Genomic DNA, 26,935 nt, shown 5'->3' on the forward strand with positions numbered 1-26,935 from the left:
CCAGCTTGTGTTTGGTTTTGCCAAACAAAGGAGCAGCATCATTTTGAATGCAGTAGACTATACTGAAAGAAGTACAGGTAGACTGCTGCTTCACCGGGACAATGAAGAGGGAGGAGGTGAAAGGGCAGGGCTGCACCTTCTGCGATTTCATGCAAGTTACCCAAGAGAGTTGAGGTCATGTACACCACTCCCCGAAGAGATCTCATACTTTTATCATTTCTCATTTCTTCCCAAACTGTTTTCACATCTCGGGTTTCTGAATTTAAATCATCCCTCTCCATTGTGCTAATTCCATCATTAAGTAAAAGAGCCACCCTTCCGCCTTTCCTTATTTTCCTATTATTCCTAATGTGACTCAGGTAGAGACTGCTCTATCTGCACAGATCCAACCTGCTCCAGTACTACAGCCAGTGGCCTATGAACTGGAGCTCACTTCTCTCACACCAGGACTTGAGCCAAGGATTCATCTCTTGAATCTGGTTTGCCCTATGCTAATTTACAAGTAGCTCAGATAATAATGGCCTTTGAGGTTTTACTTCATAATTTGGCACCTATATCCTCACATTGACTATGCAGAACCTCCTTTATCCTGCCTATGATGGTGGGACCTACATTTCACCTTCTCCCATTGAAAGTTCCTCTTCAGCCCAGAATAGATGTCCCAGACCATTGTACCAACAAACAACACAACCACCTAGATTCTTTGCTGTAGAGAACAGTGTTAATCCCCCTGACTATGTTGTCCCCTACTGTTATCACACACTTTCTTAGTCCCTCTCTTGAGTGGCTTCCCCTATCATTGTGCCGTGGTCATTCCATCCCATGGCCATCAATCTCATCCAGACAAGCTCAAAGAACTGAGATCCCCATTCACCTGCCTTTTGGATCTCCCTCACCTGCCTCACTCACAGTTGCACTCTCCTGTCCCTGAACACTGACCAAATGAGATAAATCAACTCTAGGAGGTGTGAATGGCTACTGGAGCAAAGAATCCAGGTAACTTCCCTCTTTCTGAAGTGTCACAGTGTCTGTAGTTCAGCTCATTAATTCTGAGGTGAAGCTACTCAAACTTCAAACATTTGCCTCTGATGTATTGCTCTGATCCAAGCTAGATCCAGAAACTCCCGCATGCTACAAACATAACACAGCACATGCCCTGTCATCCTTAGGTTTTCAGGATGTATATTTCAGATTGTAACATCTTGCTGTGATTCCTGTGCTACTTATTTTAAATCCTGTCATTACTTGGCAGTGGAAGTAGGTTCTCTTTAGTTATGACTCACACATGGCTCCTATCCAGTGAGTTGAGATAGCTTTGTGGCAGCTCCAAGTTAGATGATACTAATCAATAATTGGTGTGCGATTAACCAGTTCGCCTGGCTTCTGTCATTAGGAAAATGTGTTAAGGAAGAAATAGAAACAATTTAGAAACAATTAATACAAGAAACAGAGTCAACATGGTCTTGTGAAAGGGAAATCATGTTTCACAAATTTGAAGTTCTTTCTGGACATAGAAGCAGAGATGATAAATGGGAACCAGTAGACGGCGTGTATTTAGATTATCAGAAAGCATTTAATTAGGTGTCATGTAAAAGGGTGCTGCACAAAATAGGAGCGCATGGTATTAGGAGAATGTTTTAGCATAGATTGAAGATTAGTTGACACACAGAAGACGGAAAATTGAGATTAAAGGGTCTTTTTCAGGTTGGGAAAATGTAACTAGTGAAGTACCAAAAGAATCAGTCCTAGGGCCTTTATTATTTACTATCCATATCAATAATTTAGAGGAGGGGGCAGTGTGTAATGTAATAATATTTGCTGATGATATTGAAAATAGGTGGGAAGATAATGTTTTAATGAGAACAGGAGGAATCTTCAAGGGGATATTGATGGACTGAATGAGTTGACAAAAATTCAGCACACGGACTTTAAGGTAGCAAAGTGTGAAGTCAGGCACTTTTATAAAAAGAATCAAAAAGAAGCCTCTTATTAAAAATGAGAGGGATTCCAAGAAAGTGCAGTACAGTGGGATCTGGATTTTCTTGTGCATGAAATACAGAAGGCAAGAATGCAGGTTCAGCAAGTAATTGAGAAGGCAAATGGAATTTTGGCTTTTGTTCCTAGGACATTAGAGTTTAAAAACAGGAAAGTCTTGTTTCAACTTGTCAGCCAAGATCTCAAAGCATGGTGTAACAGACTTGAGGTGCTATTTTCTATAGTAATTTGCTCATATAATCAGTGCCTCCAATTCACTTCCCCACAGGGTGCTCTGTGAGTGTGTCATTAATCCACAAGATAATTCAATACAGTTGGAAAAACTCCAAGCCTTGAATCGTAAATATCAGGTATGTGACAAAGTTAGACTTAAATTTATGCAATAACTTTCAGACCCTCAGGATACTGCAAAGCACTTTATGGTCAAAGAAGTGTCACATTTATCAACCAGTTTATGCACAGCAAGCTCCAAGAAATAATAATGTAATGTGATCAAATAAGCCATTATAATGATGTTGTTTGACAGATAAATATTGATCAGTTAATAACCCCCTCTGCTTTTTTCTAAATGTTTATTTTTATTCATTCATGGAATATGGGCATTGCTGCCTGGCCCAGCTTTTGATGCTCATGCCTAATTTCCCGTGGGAACATGCTAGTGAGCTGCCTTCTTGAGCTGTCTGCTGTGCGTAGACCAACAATGCCGTTAAGGAGGGTGGTCTTGGATTTTGACCCAGTGACAATGAAGAGACGGCAACATATTTCTACGTCAGAATAGCAAGTAGCTTGGCGGGGAACTTGCAGGTGAACCCATGTATCTGTATCCTTGTCCTTCTAGATGGAAGTGAACATGTGTTTGAAAAGTCCTGTCTAAGGAGCCATGATGAATTTCTGCAAAACTTCTTGTAGATAACACACACTGCTGCTACTGTGTGTCAGTGGTAAAGGGAATGGGTGTAGTGCCAAGCAAGTGGACTGCTTTGTCCTGAATGGTGTCAAGCTTCCTGTGTGTTGTTGGAACTGCACCCATCTAGGCAAGTAGGGAGTATTCTATTACACTCTTGAAGAAAGTGGGGAGTCAGGAGGTGAATTACTTGATCAAAGATTCCTAGCCTCTGACCTGCTCTTGTGGCCACAATATTTATGTAGCTAGTCCAGTTCAGTTTCCAGTCAATAGTAATCCTCAGGATGTTGCTAGTTGGAGGTTCAATGATGGCAATACCATTGACTTTCAAGGATTGTCTACTGTTGGAGGTAGTCATTGCTTGGCACTTGTGTGTCATGAATGTTACTTGACAGCCCAAGCCTGGATATTGTACAGATCTTGTTACATTCACTCCCTGTGACGAGTCAAAATGGAGCTGGATATTGTGCAGTTATCAACGAACATTCCCACCTTTGGCTTTATGATGGAGGGAAGGTCATGGATGAAGCAGCTGAAAATAGTTAGATCTTGGACACTACCCTGAGGAACTTCTGCAGAGATATCCTTGAGCTGAGATGACTGACAACATTGTTTGTTGTGCCAGTTATGATTCTAATAAGTAGAGTTTTCCGCCTGATTTCTATAGGATCAAAGGATCTTTAACATCCATATGAGAGAACTAATGAGGCCTCATATACACTTTATCTAAAACATACCACTCCTGACAGTCATCACCTTGGTTTAGAGTTTGCATTCATATAATGGGACAACGTATATCAATTTAGCAATTGTAAGTCCTGTGCCCAAACTGCACAGCTTTTAATCCCAGCATTACATTCTTGGGCCCTTTTATTCTGGTTTTAGGTCCCTTGAATATGCAGAGGTCACCAATGAACATTTATCAGAAATATTCAGTGTCTTTTGGCCAAATTGTGAAATACTTGCACTAATTCAAATTAACCACTCTCCTCTTCCAGGAAAGAACTCATAAGTTGGTTGAGTCTGGAAGATATGACACCAGGGAAGACTTCACTGTGGTTATCCAGCCATTTCTAGAGAATATTAAAATACCACGAGACAAGGTAATTGAAGGAAAATATGGAGCTAACAGCTTGTTTATTTCTGGTGACTGGATGGGTTAAGTTGATGCAATGTTGCTTAACATTTCTGCCTTTTCTTTAGCTCTATGGACATCATAAACGGTTGAGGAGCTAGTCTATTGATCTAAATGGCCTCAATGACTGTTAGCCTACTCTGGAATCCAACTCTTAGAAGGCATTTTTAACTCTTTTATGGTTGACCATCTGAACAATGGGAGGCCTGGTCCATGTTAATAACTGAACCTCAGTGAAATGCAACCAGCTAGCTACCCATTCTAAGCAGACATGCAGAGGCAGCTGGCTGCATTTATATAAATGTAATATTGCCCATCTGGCAGCTAAGAGGGTTAATTATGGACAAAGGTTTTATGCACATTTCTGGACTGTGGAAAAATGGGGTGCAGGGAAGTGAATTGTTCAAGTGAATTGCCCTGGTTAAATCTGAAGGTTTGGTGGGTGTGGGGTTGGGGGTAAATAACTGACAGACGAAAATGATGAAAGAAATGTTCAGGCATTGAGTTTGCAACTCAGCAGCTCTCCCACTGTTTGATGACTGCTAATGTAGAGATGGTGCTATATGAGAAATGGTTAAGACCCTAACATGTCACTCCATAACATGTTGAGCTTTTGGTCACCAGAAAACATGGCCCTACATCTGAATCTCTGCTCACCCTGGCACTGGGAATACAGTTGATTATGCCAGTGTGAGGTTGGTGAAGATATAGCAGGTGCCATCAAAAGTTGGCATGTGTGGCTTATTTTGATCAAAATGCCAGATCCCTCTAAGTGTACTTCGGGTGTATTGCAATATATTTCGAGAGAATCAGCTTACATTGCCTTGAAACGAAACATTCACTTCTAGCATCTCAATCAATGGGTCCATTCATCCAACTTCTGTTAGGAATGGGAGCTCTGATCACTAGGCCAAATGAGGCCGCTGCCCCTGTCATTTCAGATATGGTGCACACGAATGACGAATGAGGTATAACCTTTCACTAATATCTCCTCTATTTCTCTTTCCCTAGAACGGCCTGCCCGACAGAACTTATTTTTCACCAGATTGCTTTCACTTCAGTTTGAAGGGTCATTCACAGGCAGCTCGGGGTTTATGGAACAACTTGGTAAAGTATTTGATCATTAATGTTTCAGTTTACCTTTTGTTGAGGATGTGCTTGTTCAGTTGGTATCTGAATCCCTTTCTGACCTGAAACCAGGACACAGAACCAGAGATTGGTCATAGTGTAGGAGAATGCTAATTGCTAAATTCTAGGCATTGCGAAACAACGTAAGGTTCACCCTTTTCGGGAGGATGGAGAGAAAGGTAAAAGATTCTTTTATTGTGTCAATCTGATTCCAAAATTGGAAACACAGACAGATTATGACAGGCTATTTGGCTTAAAAATATGTGCTAAAAATTAGAGCCTGGTTTTGGATGCAGGTTTTATTTAAAATCTGAACACCCCCATTTTGACAGGGAGCACACAAACTTGGCGAAGTCTCCTCATTAACCTGAAATGATAACATTGGCCAGTTATATGAGAGCTAAGCAGCATTCGCTGATGTCCAGGAGTACAGCTAGACTGCACTACTTAAAGGCAGTTTCCTTTTTAAATGGGGAGCTGCAGTCAGTGGAAGAGAACCCTTGTCGGCTGTCTCTACTTGTGTAATTGCTTTATTCAAGCAGGTGCTTCACCATACACATAGCTGATGAGCGATAATACAGAGCACTTTATTTGAAGACAAATACTAACATTTACAAATGACAGGCAGTCGCACAACTAACATAGGGATCTAACACATCAATGCCAGCTAGTCACATGAAATTTTGCATCTTTTGCTTCAGCAATGACCTAGAAGCATCCTTCTGACAGTATGAAGGCCCAAACAACACACAGTACTCCAACAGTGATTTTACTCAGATGTCACCAGCACATCTGGAATTTTACATTTTTACATTCCGAATCTTTGACTAAAGCTCAGGATTTTATCAGTTTTTATACCTAGTCCACATTAGGTACTATTTCTCATGTATTGTGAATGGAACCACCAAAGGTTTTTCTCTCCCCATTTCCACACAACTTTCCCCACTTAAAGGAGAATTTTTTACCAAAATGAGCCACCTCATGCTTACTGACTTTTTTGTCCATTCAACCAAATAATCAAATCTTGCAACTTTCTTTTGCATTCTCGATTAGTTATTATGCCTCCTGTTGTAATTTGGACACCACTTCATTTAAACTTAAATCATTGTATTGAATGGGCAGAAATGACCCCAGTACAAATTTCTGAAGATACTGCCATCAAATACTCTGCTAAACTATCTTTAACTGCTGCTCTATGTTTCTCCTTCTTCTGTGTTGCTTGTAATCTCTCTAATTCTTCTTCAATAACCTTCTATGTGATACCATGTTAAAGACAACACCAAATTGTGGTTTGTTTTTGTATCTTCACACTCCCTTGGACAATAATATTAAACATAACGTGAAGTGGAGGCAATGGTCCAGCAGTACTGTCACTAGACTATTATTCCACAAACTCAATTAATGTTCGGGACCTAGATTCAAATCCTGCCATGGCAGATGGTGGAATTTGAATTCAATAGGTAATCTGGAATTAAAGGTCTAATGATCACCATCAAACTGTTGATTGTCAGAAAAACCCCTATAGCACATGAAAGACCTTTAGGGAAGAAAATCTGTCATTCTTAGTCTAGTCCACATGTGATTCCAGACCCACAGCAATGTAGATTGACTCTTAACTCCCTTCTGGGCAATTAGGAATGGGCAATAAACATTGGCCTAGCCAGAGACATCCACATCCCATTTGTGAATGATTCTGTATCAGTCTCTGAAGAGTTGCAAGTGATGCTGAGCATTGTATAATCATAAGTGAACATCCCTATTTTTGATTAGGTTACTTACAGTGTGGAAACAGGCCCTTCGGCCCAACAAGTCCACACCGACCCTCTGAAGAGCAATCCACCCAGACCCATTCCCCTACATTTACCCCTTCACCTAACACTATAGGCAATTTACCTAACCTGCACATTTTTGGACTGTGGGAGGAAACCGGAGCGCCCGGAGCAAACCCACGCAGACACGGGGAAAATGTGCAAACTCCACACAGTCAGTTGCCAGAGGCGGGAATTGAACCCGGGTCTCTGGCACTGTGAGGCAGCAGTGCTAACCACCTTGCCACCCACTATTTTTGATCTTATAACAGAGGGCAGGTAGAGCAGCTATAGATGGTTCAGCCTAGCTCACTGTCCTGGAGCAATTATAACTTCTGACTCAAAGTTGGGTGTGCAACAACATCAATTTGCCTTGACCATAGCTAACAGAAGTGTTTTTTGGTGCAAAACCACACCATGAGTGAATGAAACAGCAGGCAAAAATCTTAGTCAAGGAGATAGATTTGAAGACATATTTTAAAAGGTTAGAGAATGTTAGTGAGGTGATGTTTTAGATAAGGAATTCTAGAGTTTTGGGCCTAGGTAGCTGAAGGCATTGTTTCCAACAGTGGAGTGATTAAAAAACATGAGGGATACTCATGAGTCCACAGCTAGGATAGTGTAAAGAACTTACAGTAGGAGAAAAGAAAGAGAGAGGGTGTAGGTCTGGAGGAGGTTACAGAGACAGGGAGGGGTGTAGGGTTGAAGGAGATTACAGAGATAGGGAGGGTTGTAGAGGCTGGAGGAGATTACAGAAATAGGGAGGGTTGTAGGGACTGGAGGAGATTACAGAGATGGGAAGGATTGTAAACCTGGAGTAGATTTCAGAGATAAAGAGTGCTATAGAGATAGAGGAGATTACAGACATAGAGAAAGGTGAGGCCATGAAGGAATTTGGAAATAAATTTTAAAAGTTGAGTTGTGACTTGACCTGATTGCTTTCTTTGTCCCAGTCCTCTGTTGGTCAAAGAAGGATAAATTTAAAAAGGGAGGTGATGTAGCCAATTATTAAACGACATATAGCTCAATGTTTCAAATACATCACCCAGGTCCTTAAGTAATAAATGACTAATTTATTGAAAACAAATTTGCTCAAGTTAAGATGCAAAGAAGGTTTACACTGTATGAATGGTAGTGAAGGATAGGCATGTCCCGTTGAAGAGCTGATAATGTGTTGCTGGAAAAGCGCAGCAGGTCAGGCAGCATCCAAGGAGCAGGAGAATCGACGTTTCGGGCATGAGCCCTTCTTCAGGAATGGCTTTCCTGAAGAAGGGCTCATGCCCGAAACGTCGATTCTCCTGCTCCTTGGATGCTGCCTGACCTGCTGCGCTTTTCCAGCAACACATTATCAGCTCTGATCTACAGCATCTGCAGTCGTCACTTTCTCCACTATGTCCTGTTGAAGGCAAAGGATAGGAAGGGCAAGTTTCGTGAACTATGGATGACAGGAGAAATTGTACAACTAGCCAAGAGGAAAAGGGAAGTGTACATAAGGTCTAGGCAGCTAAGAACAGAACAGGCCCTGGAGGAATATCTGAAGAGTAGGACAAGTCTTAAACAAGGAATCAAGCGGGCGAAAAGGGGTCATGAAATAGCTTTAACAAGTAGAATTAAGGAAAATCCCAAAACATTTTGTGGGCGGCACGGTGGCACAGTGGTTAGCACTGCTGCCTCACAGCGCCAGAGACCCGGGTTCAATTCCCGCCTCAGGCGACCGACTGTGTGGAGTTTGCACATTCTCCCCGTGTCTGCGTGGGTTTCCTCCGGGTGCTCCGGTTTCCTCCCACAATCACAAAGATGTGCAGGTCAGGTGAATTGGCCATGCTAAATTGCCCGTAGTGTTAGGTAAGGGGTAAATGTAGGGGTATGGGTGGGTTGCGCTTCGGCGGGGCGGTGTGGACTTGTTGGGCCGAAGGGCCTGTTTCCACACTGTAAGTAATCTAAATTTTATTCTTATATAAGAAGCAAGCAGGTAACTAGAGAAAGGATTGGTCCACTAAAAGATAATAAAGGAAGGCAGTGTGCCGAACCTGAGAGAATGGGTGAGATTCTGAATGATTAATTTGCATCAGTGTTCACTGAGGAGAGGAACATGATGAATCTTGAGATTAGAGATAGAAGTTTGATTAGTCTGGATCACTTTGGCATAAGTAGGGAAGATGTGTTGGGTAGGCTAGAGGTTATTAAGGTGGACAAATCCCCAGGACCGGATGGAATCGGTCCCAGTTTGCTGAGGGAGGTGAGAGAGGAAATAGCTGGGGCCCTGACAGATATCTTTGTGGCATCTTTAAATACAAGTGAGGTGCCGGAGAACTGGAAGGTAGCTTATGTTGTCCCTCTGTAAAAGAAGGGTAGTAGGGATATTCCGGGTAACTACAGACCAGTGAGCCTGACGTCGGTGGTGGGGAAGTTGCTGGAGAGGGTACTAAGAGATAGGATCTATTTATATTTAGAAAAGAATGAGCTTCTCAGTGATAGGCAACATGGTTTTGTGCGGGGGAGATCGTGCCTTACCAACTTAATAGAGTTCTTCGAGGAAGTGACCAAGTTGTTAGACGAAGGAAGGGCTGTTGATATCATATACATGGACTTTAGTAAGACCTTTGATAAGGTTCCCCATTGTAGACTAATGGTGAAAGTGAAGTCACATGGTGTGCAGGGTGTTCTAGCTAGGTGGATAAAGAACTGGTTGAGCAACAGGAGACAGAGAGTAGTAGTTGAAGGGAGTTTCTTGAAATGGAGAAAGGTGACCAGTGGTGTTCCACAGGAGTCAGTATTGGGGCCACTGTTGTTTGTAATATACATAAATGATCTAGAAGAGGGCACTGTTGGTATGATCTGCAAGTTTGCAGATGACACAAAGATTGGTGGAGTAGCAGAAAGTATAAGGGACTGTCAAAGAATACAGGAGGATATAGATAGACTGGAGAGTTGGGTGGAAAAGTGGCAGATGGCTTTCAATCCAGACAAATGTGAGGTGATGCATTTAGGCACGTTTAATTCTAGAGCGAATTATACAATGAATGGAAGAGCCTTGGGAAAAGTTGATGGGCAGAGAGATCTAGGAGTGCAGGTCCATTATACCCTGAAGGTTGCTGCACAGGTGAATAGAGTGGTCAAGAAGGCATATAGTAGGCTTGCCTTCATTGGATGGGGTATTGCGTATAAGAGCTGGCAAGTCATGTTACAATTGTACAAGAGATTTGTTCGACCGCATTTAGAATATTGTGTACAGTTCTGGTCGCCACATTACCAAAAGGATGTGGACGCTTTGGAGACGGTGCAGAGAAGGTTTACGTGGATGTTGCCTGATTTGGAAGGTGCTAGCTATGAAGAGAGGTTGAGTAGGTTAGGCTTATTTTGACTCGAAAAAAGGAGATTGAGGGGGACCTGATTGAGGTTTACAAAATCGTGAAGGGTATAGACAGGGGGGATAGAGACAAGCTTTTTCCCAGGGTGAAGGATTCAATAACCAGAGGTCATGCTTTCAAGGTGAAAGATGGAAAGTTTAAGTACTTCACACAGAGGGTGATGGGTGTCTGGAACACATTGCCAGCAGAGGTGATAGAGGCAGGCACGGTAGATTCATTTAAGATGCTTCTGGACAGATGCATGAGTAGGTGGGGAGCAGAGGGTTACAAATGCTTAGGAATTGACCGACAGGTTTAGACATTATATTTGGATCGGCTCAGGCTTGAAGGGCCGAAGGGCCTGTTCCTGGGCTGTAAATTTTCTTTGTTCTTTGTTCTTCTCTAACTACCCATCTTAAAATCTAACACAGTCACACAATCCTAAGTCTGGAAAAATATTATAAAAACTCTGAAGAGTTTTATCTGAAAATTACTTTGGCAAGTAACAATTAAATTAATAAAAATAATTATTCCTATATTGTCCAAATATTGGTTTCTAGCTGAAGTTATTTTGCTGACAAGCTGTTAGCACTGGGATTTCTTCCTAAATCAGGTATGGCTGGTTGAATTATTTTTATCTCGAGACAGTGGAGGTAGATTCTGGATTCTCCCTGGAGAACCCTTAGGTTGCAGCAATGAAGACATCCCCTGTAATTCCCCTCCACTTGTTATGATGAGATATTCTAGAGGATTTACAGCTCTGGAATTTTGATCACAGCAAGTTTCAGAGAAAATAGATGAAGACTCCAAAAGCTGTTACTCCAGACAAGATATCTCTCTGATTGCATTCAAATCCAATAGCTTTATCACACCTAATGACTGGACTACGTGGTCTCTCTTGAAAGTGTCACAGTCTAGGCATCTCTAATCATGTAGCTTGTGTTCTTTCTAAAAATAACATTTCAGCTGCTTTGTCCTCTGATTTGGGAAGTGTTCTTTTTAAAATTTTCAGGCTGTGCATAAATGTCCAATCAATTATATATACATGAATATTTCAAATAATTCACTTATTTAATACCTGCACTCTTGGCAGTAAGAAAGCTTCACTGCAGATTTCCACAATAATACATTTATGTATATTGTATTCGCAAAACTGATACAACATGATAAATAAGGTTAGCAGGATTAAAGCATTACAGCAATGACATAAATCAATGCCAATAGTTTTTCTTATGACCTTCCTGGTGTTGTGGTGTTAACCCTTCAATCAATGACCTTTTGTCAGAATGATAGGAAAATAGAAATGAGTGAAAGCTGAGGAAGACAGGAAAAACACAGAAGATCGATGATAGGGTTCAACAGGGTCCTAATTTGATTGAGACATGAGAGATCCATGATAATAAAAAGAAAAATAATAGTCAGATTCAGTTCCAAAACAAAACAGGATGAGGAGAATAAATTTTGGATCTTTGTGATGGTTTTGTCTTCATTCAGTTGGAGCCTCTTGGTGAAAAGAATGCCAATCAAACGTTTGATGGTCACATCAACATCAGCTGTCCTTCAAAGGTACGTTTTGTACGACTTAATCTATAATTTAGTTTGCTTACACTTCAATGGCAAGCTGACTGGTATTTATTCCCATGCTTTCCCCGGGTTGTCATATTCTGTGCTTTCACTTCTGGTTCTAACCATAAACTATTGTAAAATTGAACGGCAGTGTTGAACTGTGGCGCACTACATGATGTTTCAGGCTGCCAGGGTGCTGGACAGTAACTTCCTGCAAATTTACTCCAAGAAATACATTTTTAACATAATAAATATGTCAACATTTCAACAAATCAGAAAAGAAAAACCTAAAGGCGGCACCGTGGCGCAGTGGTTAGCACTGTTGCTTCACAGTGCCAGAGACCTGGGTTTAACTCCCACCTTGGGCGACTGTCTGTGTGGAGTTTGCACATTCTCTCTGTGTCTGTGTGGGTTTCCTCTGGGTGCTCTGGTTTCCTCCCACAATCCAAGGATGTGCAGGGTTAGGTGAATTGGCTGTGCTAAAATTGCCCATAGTGTTCAGGGATGGGTAGTTTTGGTGTATTCGTCTGGGTAAATGGAGAGCAGTAGGGGAATGGGTCTGGGTGGTTTACTCTTCAGAGGGCCGGTTTGAACTTGTTGGGCCAAAGGGCCTGTTTCCACACTTAGGGATTCTATATTCTATTTTCTCTTCTAGTCAATCCAGAAATCTTTTTTTCATTACAGTTCAGTTCAGACCCTTAGGCACCATGAGTTCAATATCTCCAAATATTTCAGAGCCCAGCCAGCTGAATGGGGCCTATCACACTCAGTTAGTTTTTAAAGGTTACAAGACCATAAGACATAGGAGCAGAAATTAGGCCATTCTGCCCATTGAGTCTGCTCTGCCATTCAGTCATGGCTGATAAGTTTCTCAACCCCATTCTCCTATTTTGTCCCTGTAATCCTTTATCCCCTTGACAGTCAAGAACCTTGACAGTTGTCTGGTGGCTCAGTATCTAACTCAAGAGAAAAGAGCACAATCGCAGTGTCAGGCTTATGCTCTATAACCATTCAACCAATTTACAGTTTTGATTGATTGATTGATTGATTTATTGCTATCAAGCAAGCGTCTCATTCAATATCCCATAGTGGTTGCAGATTTCTCAGTCAATAAAAGTATTAAGAAGTTGTTACTGCTTATGAAATCCTATGAATATAATCCTATAATCTTAAACAGAAGATGTATATTAATATTTCACTGCATAATTCACAATGTTGCTTCCATTCTATATCTTCATTAAATTTATCCTTTGATATCTTATGAGATACAGTGAAAAGTGCTGTTTTGCGTGCTGTACAGGCAGATCATACCATGCAAAGTGCACCAGAGTAGAAGAACAGAGTGTAGAATACATTGTTACAGCTGCAGGTAAGGTACGGAGAGAGAGAAAGAGATCAGAATTACCATTTGAGAGGCCCATTCGAAAGTCTAATAATAGCACGGAAGAAGCCGTTCTTGAATCTGTTCATCTGTGTATTCAAACTTTTATATTTTCTACCCAATGGAAGGGGGTGGAAGAAAGTATAACTGGAGTGGGAGGGTCTTTTGTTCTGTTGATTATTTTCCTGAGGCAGGGGATGTATAGATAGAGTCAGTATAGATGGAAGGCTGGTTTGTATGATTAACTTTCACCACTCTTTGTAGTTTTCTTGCGGTCTTGGGAAGACCAATTTCCATAACACACTGTGATGCATCTAGACAGGATGCTTTCTGTGGTGCATCTATAAAAGTTGATAAAAGTCCTTGTGCACATACCAAATTTCCTGAGCCTCCTGAGGAAGTGGAGACATTGTGTTCTTTTCTGACCATCACATTGACATGGGTGGGCCAGCACAGATTGTTGGTGGTTCATCACTCCCAACAACTTGATGCTCTCGACCATGTCTACCTCAGCACCGTTGACGCAGACAGGGCTGTGGCTTCCACTTGTCTTGGCAATGGTTTAATAATGGTGTAAGTGAGAATACAGGATTTTGTCCCAACAATGAACATTACATACAAAACATAAGAAAAAGAAAAACAAAAATGCAATTATATAGACAGCAAGATCTGTGAATTGCAAACTAAATATCAAAGGATAAATTTAATGAAGATATAGAGTAGAAGCAACATAGTGAGTAATGCAGTGAATATTAATGTGCATATTCTGTTTAAGATTATAGGATTATATTCATAGGATTTCATAAGCAGTAACAACTTCTCAATGCTTTCATTGACTGAGAAATCTGCAACCACTATGGGATGTTGAATGAGATGCTTGCTTGATGAGCGTGTGATCTGTAATGTCAAGTGTTTGTGGTACTTGGATATTGCAAGTAAAGAGTCACCATAGAAAACAAACCTAGATACTTCACAGAAACATAAGGAACGTTCACAAAGTTGATCCTGGATATGAAAGGATTTTCTCAAGAGGCGAGGCTGAGTGAGTTGGGCCTATACTCATAGAGTTTAGGAAAATGAGAGGAGATTTTATCAAAACATGGAAGAACCTTAGGGACCTTGACAGAGTAGATGAGGAGAAGCTGTGTAGATCCAACTAATAATATTCCAAATTAGTATTTGTATCATTTCTTCATAACAGAATGGCAAATGGGAGTATAGTGGATGTCAAAAAATGAATGATGGATTAAAGAAATTAACATTGATAGGATGTACAAAGGCCACCCAGTGGTGAATGGAGGAAGATAGAGAGAACACTCAATGTGATCAAATTTCTAACTACAAATGGAGTATGGGATGTTCTCATTTCCGATCATCACTTAGTTGGGCTGGTGAGCAAAGAGAGCTGACGGGATAGAAGATCACTCATTTCAACCAATGAATGTAGATGGTGACAGATTGAAAATTTCACTTGACTGGCCAACAAGGATCTTCGGATAATGCTCTGGGGACATGGGTACCAATTCACCTTGACAGATAATGAAATTTGAATTAATAAATTAAAATTCCAGAACGAGAAAAGCATGACTAATGGTAACTACTGTTGATTATCATAGAAACTCATCTGTTATCCTTTAGGGCAGGAAATCTGCCACCCTTACCTGGTCTGTGCTACATGTGACTCCAGACCCACAGCAAAATGGAGGACTGCCCTCTGGGTAATTAGAAATGAATGTTGGTCTAGCCAGTGACACCTGCATCGCAGGAATGAAGAATTTTTTTTTAAATCCTTAAGTAGGAAATAATAACCATTCGACATTTAACTTAACTAATCAATACTTTTTGTTTTCATCTTATGCTAATTCCAGGAGCAGCCTTACTTGAGGACATACAGAAACAGTAATTTTACTTATCCAAATAATCCTGGGCAGCTGACGACAGTGGCCCCTGAGACCACTGAAACCACAATTGTTCCATCGCAAGAGGTTCGTGATAAATACAGCCAAAAATTGTTTCAAGAAAATGGGTCTTTGAGGATTAAACCTAATCATCTCCCAACCTATTCCAAGCAGAGTTGGTGATGGATTAATGAAATGAAAATTGGGGAGGAAATAGTGGGAAGGTGTAGAGTGGGGTTATGCTTCACTATTGTCCACCATACACCACCATTCAATATGGACCTATACACTGCAATGATTTTCTTTCTGTTAACTTGTTAATTGGTATCCTTCAAAACCTGGAGCTGTCCAGTGATAGAATTTCAGATTCTTGTTTGGAAATTGCTCAAAAAACCCATTCCTTGCTCTTGGCCTTGGTGTTTCAACCTGCACATACTCGGGATGGAACAGACTATCCCCATCGTTCAACCTCTTACAGCCAGTTGGTGCAGGAATAGTTTGGAAGTTGATCTTTACTCAATTTTATTATAAAATAAAGAACTGTGAATGCTGGAGATCTGAAACAAAAAAAAACAGAAATCACTGGAGAAACTCTGCAGGTTTGGCAGCATCTGTGGAGAAAAAGCAGAGTTAATGTTTCAGGTCCAGATAGGAATGTTGGAGGCATTCGGACTCATAGTTCCTGACTTTATTCTTTCACCAGCAGACTTCTACAGAAAGTGTTTGTTGGTTCAGTTGGTACAGATCATCATTGGATGAGAGTGAAGGTGGGATCAAATTCTTCTTGAAGCTTCCAGTAGTACTGAATGAGTTACTGTACAAGTTAGGATACAATGTCATGTCAATGGAGAAACTTGAGTATCAGTGAGATAATGGTTCAGGTTAGATCCAATCCAATTCAATTTCCTCAATCCAATTCCACTGGAAAGACTTCCATCTAGACCCTAAAGTTTCCTCGGAGATGCTGTAACTTTCCCAGACGTATGGCACTTCTTTGATTTCCTTGATCATGACATTTCCTCAATTATTTCTGTCACTCATAGGTTATGTCTACTACACCACTGTGTAACTCAGTAACATAGCTCCACACTGTTCCAAAGATCAGAGAACATGAGTTTCTCCTGGTTAAGCCAATGGGCAAAGGTTGAGACACAGCATAACCTGAACCTTTTTAATGGTAACTTATCTTTTCAATGTAGTTGGTGAAAAACTAAAAAAAGGAAGAAATTAGAGTCTGAGAAAAAGAAGTAGCAAGAAATATAAAAACAGACTTCTGCAAGTATATAAAAAGAGAAAGAGTAGTTAAAGTGGTCATTGGTTCCTAAACATGTGGAATTGGGAAATTCATAATGACAAACAAAGAAATAGCAGGGGTTTTGAACAGACAATTTTGTATCTGTTGAATGATGTAAAAGGCACCAAAGAATAGTAGAAAATCAAGAGGCTAAAAGGATAAAACAATCACCTTCATGAGAGAAACAGTATTCAGAAAACTAACAGCATTAAAGACTGACAAGTTCCCAGGATGACATGCATCCGAAAATCTTAATTGGTTACAGAGATAGTGGATGTATTGGTTATAATAATACAAAATTACCTGGGTTCTGGGAACATTCCAATGTGGAATACTGTGGATATAATGCCTCTATGCAAAAAAGGGAGGAGACAGAAATAGGAATCTGTAGACTAGTTCCCACCTATCATTGGGAAAGTGCCAGGATCCACTATTAAAAAGGTAGCAGCAGAATATTTAGCAAGTCATAATACAAGCAGGCAGAGTCAACTGTGTTTTGTGGAAGTCAGAAGGTGTTTGACAAAATCATTAGAGTTATTTGGGGATGTAACAAGCAGAGTGTGTAAAGACCAACCAGCCAATGTGGTGTCAAAAATGCATTTGACAAATTCACAAAAATTGTTATTGAACAAGATAAGAATGAATTGGCCTGAAACATCCTAACGTAGCAATCACTGTCAGTTTGTACTCCTGGAACAACTGTTAACAACCTTAATAAAGCTCCACACCTCTGGCTGGTCTTCCCTTTGAAGCTCTTTCATGAAGTACATGAAGTGTACTTGAAATTAGAGTTCTCCTTCATAGTGCTGGATCATTGGGGAATTCAACTACACTACTCTTTTTATGGTAGTAATTGCTATGGGAATTTCATTCACTAGCACACTGAAAAGATTGGAACATTTAAATAGCTTCTCTCTGTGTTAGTGACTGAGTGTAGGTGAACAAATGAGTGCCTGTGAATAGGTGGGTGAACATATACACATGTAACTGGGTTGGATGAGTGAGATGAGGGGGTATGGTGGGTTAGCTAAGTAAATAAGGGAGTTGGGTTGGCATCTGGTAGAGTGGTGGGTGGTAATAGGCAGTATAGCAGGTAAGTAGGGTGGCAGTTTGGTGAGGTTGGGGTTTTGGTTGGCATAGACTGTCAGGTTGGCTCAGCAGGTAGGGTGTTCATGGTGAGAGAGGGTCAGAGAGGAAGTCAGAAGGTCTGAGGGAATCAGACAGACTGGAATATCTTGCCTATGTTGTTGTGGGTAATAGGCTAACAAGGATGGAGAACCTGCTGAGTTTTGTTTCAGCCTTCTGAGAATTGGTTGAGCATTCTGAGTGGCTTGGAGGGGATCCAGCCACTGTTAATTCCATCACAATTTCAGCAGAAATTGCTTTGAGGAAACTCCAGCCAAGCTGTAGCAAGTTGAGGGAACTTAAACATAACTAGAGATGAATGGGTTGAATTTGAAGTCTGTGATTACTTACAGATCTTCGGAAGCCAGTTACTTTGTAAGGACAGAGCTCCATCAGACGTTATTCCCAATTCGGGTAAGTATAGATTATTTAAAGTAAGTTTGCTGCTTTGTCCCTCTTTCCATTATTATCTCCCAAAAACATACATGATTACTAAGCTTAGAGGGTCGACCTGCCACCAACAACCTCATTGTCTGAAGACTAGAGTTCAATATCCAAGGATCACTGATCATTCAATACACCAAATGAAGTAATATCCTGTGAGTGAGCCAGCGAGTCAGAGTCATTAATGACATAGAAAGAGGCCATTTGGCCCATTTAGTCCATTCAGTCAACCCTACTCTTCTGTTCAATCCACATAACCTTGTAAGCTTAATTCCTTTCAATGCCCATCCAATTTTTTTTCAGGATCATTGAATGTTTCCACTTTGAACACCCTCCTAAACAGTGGGTTCCAGATCATTAACCAAACCTGTCATAATCTTGTACACTTCTATCAAATCTTCCCTCAGTGTCCTGTGCTCCAAGGAAAACAGTCCCACCTTTTCCGATCTAACATTGTAAGTAAAATCTTCCATTCTTGGAACAACCTCATGCTGAAGAATCTCTTGTGCACCTAATCAAAGACCCTCACATCCTTTTTGAAGCATAATAAAACGTGCTCATGGTCATCTCGTAGACATAGATATGCACAGCACAGAAGTAGGCCATTCAGCCCATCATGTCCGTATCAGTCAACAAAAGTTTGACTACATTACATTACATAGCCCTAGAGGCTATGGCACATAAATGAACATTTAAATACTGCTTAAATGTTCTGAGATTTTCAAAATAAACCACTCTTTTAGCCAGTGAGATCCAGACTCCAACCACCCTCTTTGTGAACAAAATCTCTTCGACATCCTCCTAGGCTTCTCCCTCTTACCTTGTCCCAAGGTATTGACTCCCTTATTAATGGAAAAGTTGCTTTCCTAAGCACTCTATCTATGCCCTTTATAATCTTATACACCTTCGTCAGTCCCATCTCAGCCCTTGTTGAGACAAGGAAAACAATATCAGTTACTCAATCTTTCTGTATTGTTCAGACACTCCAGCCCAGGCAACATTTGGTAAACACAATGAGCCTCTTAACAAATCCATGTTGACTATCCTGATTTATCCCCATATCTCCAAGTGCAACTAAATTTCTGTCCCTCAGAAATCTTTCTAACAATGTCCCAATCACAAAGTTAAGCTGATGAAAATGTAATTTCCTGGCTTATCTGTTCCTCCCTTTTGTAATAATGATTCAATATCAGCAGTCCTCCAGTCCCCTGCTACCTCACCTTTGGTCAGAGAGGATTTGAAAATTACTGCCAGGCCCCTTGAAATCTCCTTCTTTGCCTCCCTCAACAGCCTGGGATATATCTCAACCAGGCCTGTGAACTTATCGCTTTTAAAGTTGCTAAACTCACCAGTACCTTCTCTGTATTTATTTTAATTTCTTGTAAAATTTCAGACCCTACTTTGATGACTGTACCTGCATCATCCTTTTCCATTGTGAAGACTGATGTAAAGTATTCATTAAGAGCTAGTTATATATTTCAAAATACCTTTTTGGTTTTCTCCGCCAATGCTTTCTCATGCACTTTCCTAATTTCCTCACTGCATTTTTTATTCTCTTCTAAGGACTCTGCCATACTGAACCATCAGTATATGCCATCAGCTTTTTTTTTTCTTCATTTTAATCTTTACAACTGAGTTCTCTAGTCTTCTTTTAAAGTTAATTCATGGGACGGGACATCGCTGGCTGTGCTAGCTTTCACTGTCCATCCCTGGTTGTCCTTGAGAAAGTCGTGCTCCCAACTTTTGTCTTTTGCAAACATCATTCGCTATTAACATCCCATTGCTATGACACATTTTATCTGAAAGTAGCTGCTCCTAGTCCACTTGGGTCAAATTTATTTCTTGATGAAGGGCTCTTGCCCGAAACATTGATTTCTCCTGCTCCTCAGGCGCTGCCTGACCTGTTGTGCTTTTCCAGCACCACATTCTTGACTTGGATCAAACTGTATCCTACATTAGTAAAATTAGACTTTTAGCCAGTTTATAAGATTTATTCCTGGCCCATCAATATCCTTATCCATAATTATCTTAAATCTAACTGAGTTATGGTCACTACAGTCAGTTTTGCTAATAACGCGGTAGTTCCAATCTCGTGCAATCTTGTGATATAATGAAATTGTGTAATAGCAGCACCATTTAAACTAATAGGGCCAGAATCGGGTTATAACCAATACACGCTTTAAAAGTTTGCGCTTTAGAAACACTGTCTCCAATTCGTCAATCATGTTAAAGTGAATTTACGTTAATGAAACCCATGCTATAGCAGATTGACCTGTATTTCCAAAATGCTTACCTACTGATATCCTTTCCATCTGCCCAGGACTCGCTTCCAAATATCAAGTCCAGAATTAACATCCTTTGTTGGGCTTTCTACATATTGGCGAAAAAAAGTTCTCCTGGATGCAATTTAAGAATATTATCTCCCTCTCCCTACCTTGCACACTAAAACTATTCCACTTAATATTGGTACATAAAGTACCCAAGTGTTATTGTCATTTTATGTTTACACTTCCTTGAAATGTGATTACCTATTTGATGCTTCATTGCTCCCTAACTGTTTGCCACATGGTGTCAGACTGGAATTCTGTATAGACTGGATAGGGAGAAGGTGACGGGTTCACTGCTTAAGCAACGCTAACAGTCGGTGAGAATTTTAATCTGGTACAGACCCACAAGCATTTACAAATGTTGCATTGGACAAAAGAGATGCAATGAACATTTCCTGGAGTTTGGCCCATCTGCATTCTCAGCCATAAGTGATTACATGATATTCTTGACTTGACTATTTTACAGTTCACTCTCTACGACCGGCTGATGTGAAAGTGATCGGAGCAGTGGGCGACTCTCTGACGGTTTGTGCAGTAGTTATCTCTGCAATTAAACTTTAAAAAGGGACAAATTATAGCATCTGTGCATCAGTAATTAATGATCTTACTGCACCATTTATAATAGCAGATGGTCAGTGATATTGATAACAAATTAATTGTACCAACTGTACTATGTATATCTTAGTGATAAATTCCATGCCAACTGATATTTGTATATTTATAAGCAGGATTTTTTAATCTCCAGAGAAACAGCCAACAATTTATTATGAACAATATTGGTATTGAAAATAAAACCAAACAAAATGCTACAGCTGTGATTTTGTAGCCTAACAGTAGTGATGTAGTTTAACATGCTTGGTTTGGAGCTTAATGCCCACATTGCACCTCCTGCCCAAATTTCAGTTCACTAAGTGGACATGAGCCTTTCAGGGGAGGCTAGAGTTTGGTGTTCATCTCTCATTTCCCAAGAAAAGGTTATATCAGTTATATCCACACCCAATTTTCTCCCGAACCCAATCTGCACCCCTCACCTAATCTACACCGGACCCAATCTGCACCCCCCACCCAATCTGCACCGGACCCAATCTGCACCCCTCACCAAATCTGCATCGGACCCAATCTGCACCCCTCACCAAATCTGCACCCCTCACCCAATCTGCACAGGACCCAATCTGCACCCCTCACCCAATCTGCACCCCTCCCCCAATTTGTACCGGACCCAATCTGCACTCCTCACCCAATCTGCACCGGACTCAATCTGCACCCCTCATCCAATCTGCACCAGATCCAATCTGCACCCCTCACCCAATCTACACTGGACCCAATCTGCACCCCACACCCAATCTGGACTAGACCCAGTCTGCACCCCTCACCCAATCTGCACTGGACCCAATCTGCACCGGACCAAATCTGCACCCCTCATCCCTCACCCAATCTGCACCCCACACCCAATCTGTACCGGACTCAATCTGCACCCCTCATCCAATCTGCACCAGATCCAATCTGCACCCCTCACCCAATCTACACTGGACCCAATCTGCACCCCACACCCAATCTGGACTAGACCCAGTCTGCACCCCTCACCCAATCTGCACTGGACCCAATCTGCACCGGACCAAATCTGCACCCCTCACCCAATCTGCACCGGACCCAATCTGCACCGGACCCAATCTGCACACCTCACCCAATCTGCACCGGACCCAATCTGCACCGGACCCAATCTGCACCCCTCACCCAATCTGCACCCCTCACCCAATCTGCACCGGACCCACTCTGCACCCCTCACCCAATCTGCACCGGACCCAATCTGCACCGGACCCAATCTGCACCCCTCACCCAATCTGCACCGGACCCACTCTGCACCCCTCACCCAATCTGCACCGGACCCAATCTGCACCCCTCACCCAATCTGCACCCCTCACCCAATCTGCACCGGACCCACTCTGCACCCCTCACCCAATCTGCACCGGACCCAATCTGCACCGGACCCAATCTGCACCCCTCACCCAATCTGCACCGGACCCACTCTGCACCCCTCACCCAATCTGCACCGGACCCACACTGCACCCCTCACCCAATCTACACTGGACACAATCTGCACCCCTCACTCAATCTGCACCCCTCACCCAATCTGCACCCCTCACCCAATCTGGACCGGACCCACTCTGCACCCCTCACCCAATATGCACCCCTCACCCAATCTGCACCAGACCCAATCTGCACCCCTCACCCAATCTACACTCCTCCAAATTTACACCCCCACCAAATCTACACGCCCCCACCCAATTCACACTCCCACACAATCTACACTCCCACTCACTCTGCACCCCTCCCAAATCTACACCTGACCCTTGTTTGTTAGCTTGTTTGAAGAAAACAACATGTAATGGTATTAATTGTCTTGTAGGCTGGCAATGGAATAGGCTCCAAACCTAATGATGTTCTGGACGTCTTAACACAGTACAGAGGCTTGTCCTTCAGGTAAAAGGCACTGCTTATGAAATAAAGTTCCTGCAGCATTACAGACAATGCACAATCATCTGAATTTCAGAAACATGGGATTATTATTGTGCCTGGAGCAAGGTCCCAATATTCACAGGTTTTGCTTTGGTTCCATTTGAACTCACTGGTCAGAATGCTCCCCTCCCTGCTGTAGTCTAGGCAATGATGAGAAAACACAGTGACTATAGAAGCCTCAATAAAAGGTGCAGGTGAAAAGAGAACTCTGAGACAGGCGGTCAGTGTCATTGAAAGAAGCGGGCAAGGTGAGAACCATAAAACAGGCAGTCAGCGTCACCGAGAGGAGTGGGTGAGGTTAAGGCACAGAGACAGACAGTCAGTGTCCATGAGAGAAGCTGACAAGGTGAGGACCCTGTGACAGGCAGTTAGCATCACTGAGAGAATAGGGTGAGATGAGGACCCTATGACAAGCAGTCTGAGTCACTAAGAAAAGTGGGTGAGGTGAGGACCCTGTGATAGACAGTCAGTGTCACTGAGAGGAGAGTGTGAGTATGTAGACAAGAAGTCAAGAACAGGACTCCATGGAGCTATTTGGCATAGGGTTTTGCCCTACCAGGGAAAGGAGCTAACTGTTTGATAGGTCTCTGATGAAAGCTTAAGGTCTTTTCTTTTCTTAAATTTTAATGTAACATACAAATTGATGGTTAAGACTTAAAAGACAATATAAGTAAGTGAATAATATAATTAATCCTTATTAAGGCTGGCAATTTCTGCAGCAAATAGGAGCTCCTGGATACCATTGAGTACAGGAGTTGGGAGGTCATGTTTTGGCTGTACAGGACATTGGTTAGGCCAATTTCGGAATATTGTGTGCAATTCTCATCTCCCTCCTATTGGAAGGGTGTTGTGAAACTTGAAAGGGTTCAGGAAAGCTTTACAAGGATGTTGCCAGGGTTGGAGGGTTTGAGCTATAGGGAGAAGCTGAATAGGCTGGGGCTGTTTTCCCTGGAGTGTTGGAGGCTGAGAGGTGACCTTATAGAGGTTTATAAAATCATGAGGGGCATGGATAGGGTAAATAGACAAGGTCTTTTCCCTGGGGTGGCGCAGTCCAGAGCAAGAGGCCATAAGTTTAGAGTGAAATGGGATAAATTTAAAAGGGACCTAAGGGGCAACTTTTTCATGCAGAGGGTGGTGTGTGTGTGGAATGAGCTGCCAGAGGAAGTGATGGGGACTGGTACAATTACAATATTTAAAAGGTATCTGGATGGGTATATGAATAGGAAGATTTGAGAGGAATATGGGCCAAGTGCTGGCAAATGGAACTAGATTAGGTTAGGATATCTGGTTAGCATGGACCAGCTGGACTGCAGGATCTGTTTCCTATGCTGTTTCCATGACTATATGACTCTATGACCATTCTGATCCAGAGCAAATACATGTGTAGTGATTGTTTGAAATTCCACTAGCTTTCAGCTAATAGTTATGAATTAGAGACAGAACTGCAGACCCTGCAATGCACCAGGGAGTAGGGAACCTTACCTGGATATTTGTTACCAGGATGCTGCCACAGTTCTTAGGGTCTCCTGATTTGGTCAGGGCAGGAATGTGGTAGTATGAATGAAGCAGGTAAGGGGACCCAGAAGGACAGGAGTATCAGCCTTTGCAATTGTTCCAATAGATTAACTCATTCTGTTTTGGTGAGAGGGGCGTCTGTAGGGTGGATGAGCAAACTGACAATGAAGGCAAAAGTGAGGACTGCAGATGCTGGAGATCAGAGTCAAGATTAGAGTGGTGCTGGAAAAGCAGGTCAGGCAGCATCCAAGGAGCAGGAAAATCAACGCTCCCTTTAAAGCCTCCCATTTATCTCTCCACCCCGGAGGGTCCTAGCCTCATTCCTGATGAAGGGCTCCTGCCCAAAACGTCGATTTTCCTGCTCCTCGGATGCTGCCTGACCTGCTGTGCTTTTCCAGCACCACTCTTATCTTGAAACTGACAATGAAGCCATTCAATTGGGGCAAGCAACAGGTATGGCAATAATAATAGAGAACTGTACAGTGAGGATGATTGACACCATTCTCTGCTGTTAAGAAGGAGAATACAGATAGCTGTGTTCCAGGGTTCAGGGTATCTGTTCAGGGCTGGAAAAGAACTTATTGTGGGGTAGGGGAGTGGCAAAGATCTCTGTGTAGGTACCAATGACATAAGTAGAATGAGGAAATAGATTCTGCGTAGAGAATGTGAATGACTAGGCATTGGATTAGAAAGCAGAATCTCAAATTATATAATCTCTGGATTATTACCTGAGCCACATGCAAATTGGCGCAAAGAAAATTAGAGAGATGGAAATGTGGCTGGAAGACTAGTGTGAGAGAAGTGATTTCCAATTCATGGACCACCATAGCACTCCTGGAGAATGTTGGGTCTTTACCATTGGGTACACCTGAGCCACGCTGGGCTACATAACTTGAGAATTAGAGAGGGTTTTAAACGAAGTAGTGGTATATCAAAAACTAGAGACAAGGTAATGCAGGGAAATAGTAATTTGGGAAATGAGAGTCAAAGAATGGTAGGAAGGGTGATAAAAAAACAAAGAATTCATGAATAATAAAGAGTAGATGTTACAAATATAAGAAACAGATGAAGGTAAAGGCTCAGTATCAGAACAAATTGATAGTGCACATTGGTAAATGCTATCTGCCGGCTGTGACAGAAGGATGGCTTCAGGGTGATAAGGATTGGATCCTCAATCTTCAGCAGATAGGACATTAAAGCAAAACAGGAAGCTATTTAAAGGTGGGGGATAGCACTGTTAATCAAGAATGACATCTGTGCAATAATTAGAGGTGACCTTGGTTCAGGAGATAAGGATGTAGGATCATGGCTTTGACAAATAGTAGGAGAAATAAATCACAAGACAGAGTGGTCTACAATCCCCCCCTAGAATTAACTGACAAACTGTACAAGAGGAAATATTGGGGCTCAGTGATAAAGGGATAGCAATAACACGGGTGAAGAATAGATATAAACTGGAAGAATGAAATTGGCAGAAGCCTGGATAGGGAATTCATAGAATGCATTCAAGACAGCTTCTGAGAGCAACACATTTGAGAATCAACCAGAGAACAGGTTTTATTAGACTTGTTATTGTGTAATGCGACAGGGTTGGTTAGTGATCTTAATTTTTTAAGAAAAACAAGATCAATGGGATGTGGGTGCCCAGCATGTATTGCCTGTCTCTAATTGCCCCTGAGAAGTTGGTGAGTTGAAGTCATGTGCTGTAGGTAGATCCACAATACTATTATGGAGGGAGTTCCAGGATTTTGACTCAGCAACATTGAAGGAACAATGATAAAGAGACTGTCAATGCTCAGTTATTCGGTATATTCAGACCAATAGAGGACTAAGGAACACGAGTATTCCATTTGGCCCTCCGAGCAAATGCTCTGCCATTCAATAAGAACATTGCTGATCCCATTGTTATCTCAACTCTACCCACCTTCCCTTTGGCCGTACATAAACACTTTTCCTCTTTAAATACTCTCTCTTTGACCAGCTCTTCATCCTATAGGAGACAACATGGTACATGGCAAAGTGTCGTGCTTTGTTTTACAATGTTCCTTGTTTGGTTATTTATTTGGTTCATTACACTGTACTTGCTATGAAATGTAAGTTGCTGCTGTTTAAGGCCAATACCAGGAAGAAGCTTATGTTACAAGCTACCATTGCATTGTAGTGGCAGTCAGTTAGCTTAGTTGGCTGGTTTACGGTGCACCGCCAACAACAAGGATTTAATTCCTGCACCTGGTGAGGTTACCATGAAGGTTCTACCTTGCCCATTACCTGAGGTGTGGTGACCATCATGTTCAACCACCACCAACCATCTCTTTCTAATGAAAGTGGCCCTCTGAGACTATGATAGGCCTCTGAGACCTTACCTTTGCATTACAGTATTGAAGGAGTGCTGCACTGTCAGAGCTGTCAATGTTCTAATGACCTGGAATTATATGCATACATGTAGACTTATGGAAATATGTATCATGGAATTATATATACCTGTGGATTTGAATTTTTTTAATACTCATTAAGAGAAAAGAAATTTTTTTTAACTTAAAAGTTGAGA

At 41.7% G+C, this 26,935-nt stretch overlaps 1 protein-coding gene across 2 annotated transcripts in view; it reads left to right on the forward strand.

Moving 5' to 3' along the window:
- The window catches only part of plb1 (phospholipase B1), a 169,196-nt gene that overhangs the window by 63,909 nt on the left and 78,352 nt on the right, over positions 1-26,935 (forward strand). For both annotated transcript variants that reach the window (XM_043687220.2, XM_043687221.2), the window contains exons 26-33: positions 2,264-2,345; positions 3,898-4,002; positions 5,046-5,141; positions 11,815-11,886; positions 15,136-15,252; positions 17,938-17,998; positions 20,822-20,880; positions 22,763-22,836. In XM_043687220.2, the coding sequence (XP_043543155.2) occupies positions 2,264-2,345; positions 3,898-4,002; positions 5,046-5,141; positions 11,815-11,886; positions 15,136-15,252; positions 17,938-17,998; positions 20,822-20,880; positions 22,763-22,836 (666 nt within the window). The remainder of the gene's footprint in view (positions 1-2,263; positions 2,346-3,897; positions 4,003-5,045; positions 5,142-11,814; positions 11,887-15,135; positions 15,253-17,937; positions 17,999-20,821; positions 20,881-22,762; positions 22,837-26,935) is intronic.

Source organism: Chiloscyllium plagiosum, unplaced genomic scaffold, assembly GCF_037043375.1.
Source record: "Chiloscyllium plagiosum isolate Xiang-an unplaced genomic scaffold, Cpla_swu_hap1 HiC_scaffold_3, whole genome shotgun sequence".
NCBI classification, from domain to species: Eukaryota; Metazoa; Chordata; class Chondrichthyes; order Orectolobiformes; family Hemiscylliidae; genus Chiloscyllium; species Chiloscyllium plagiosum.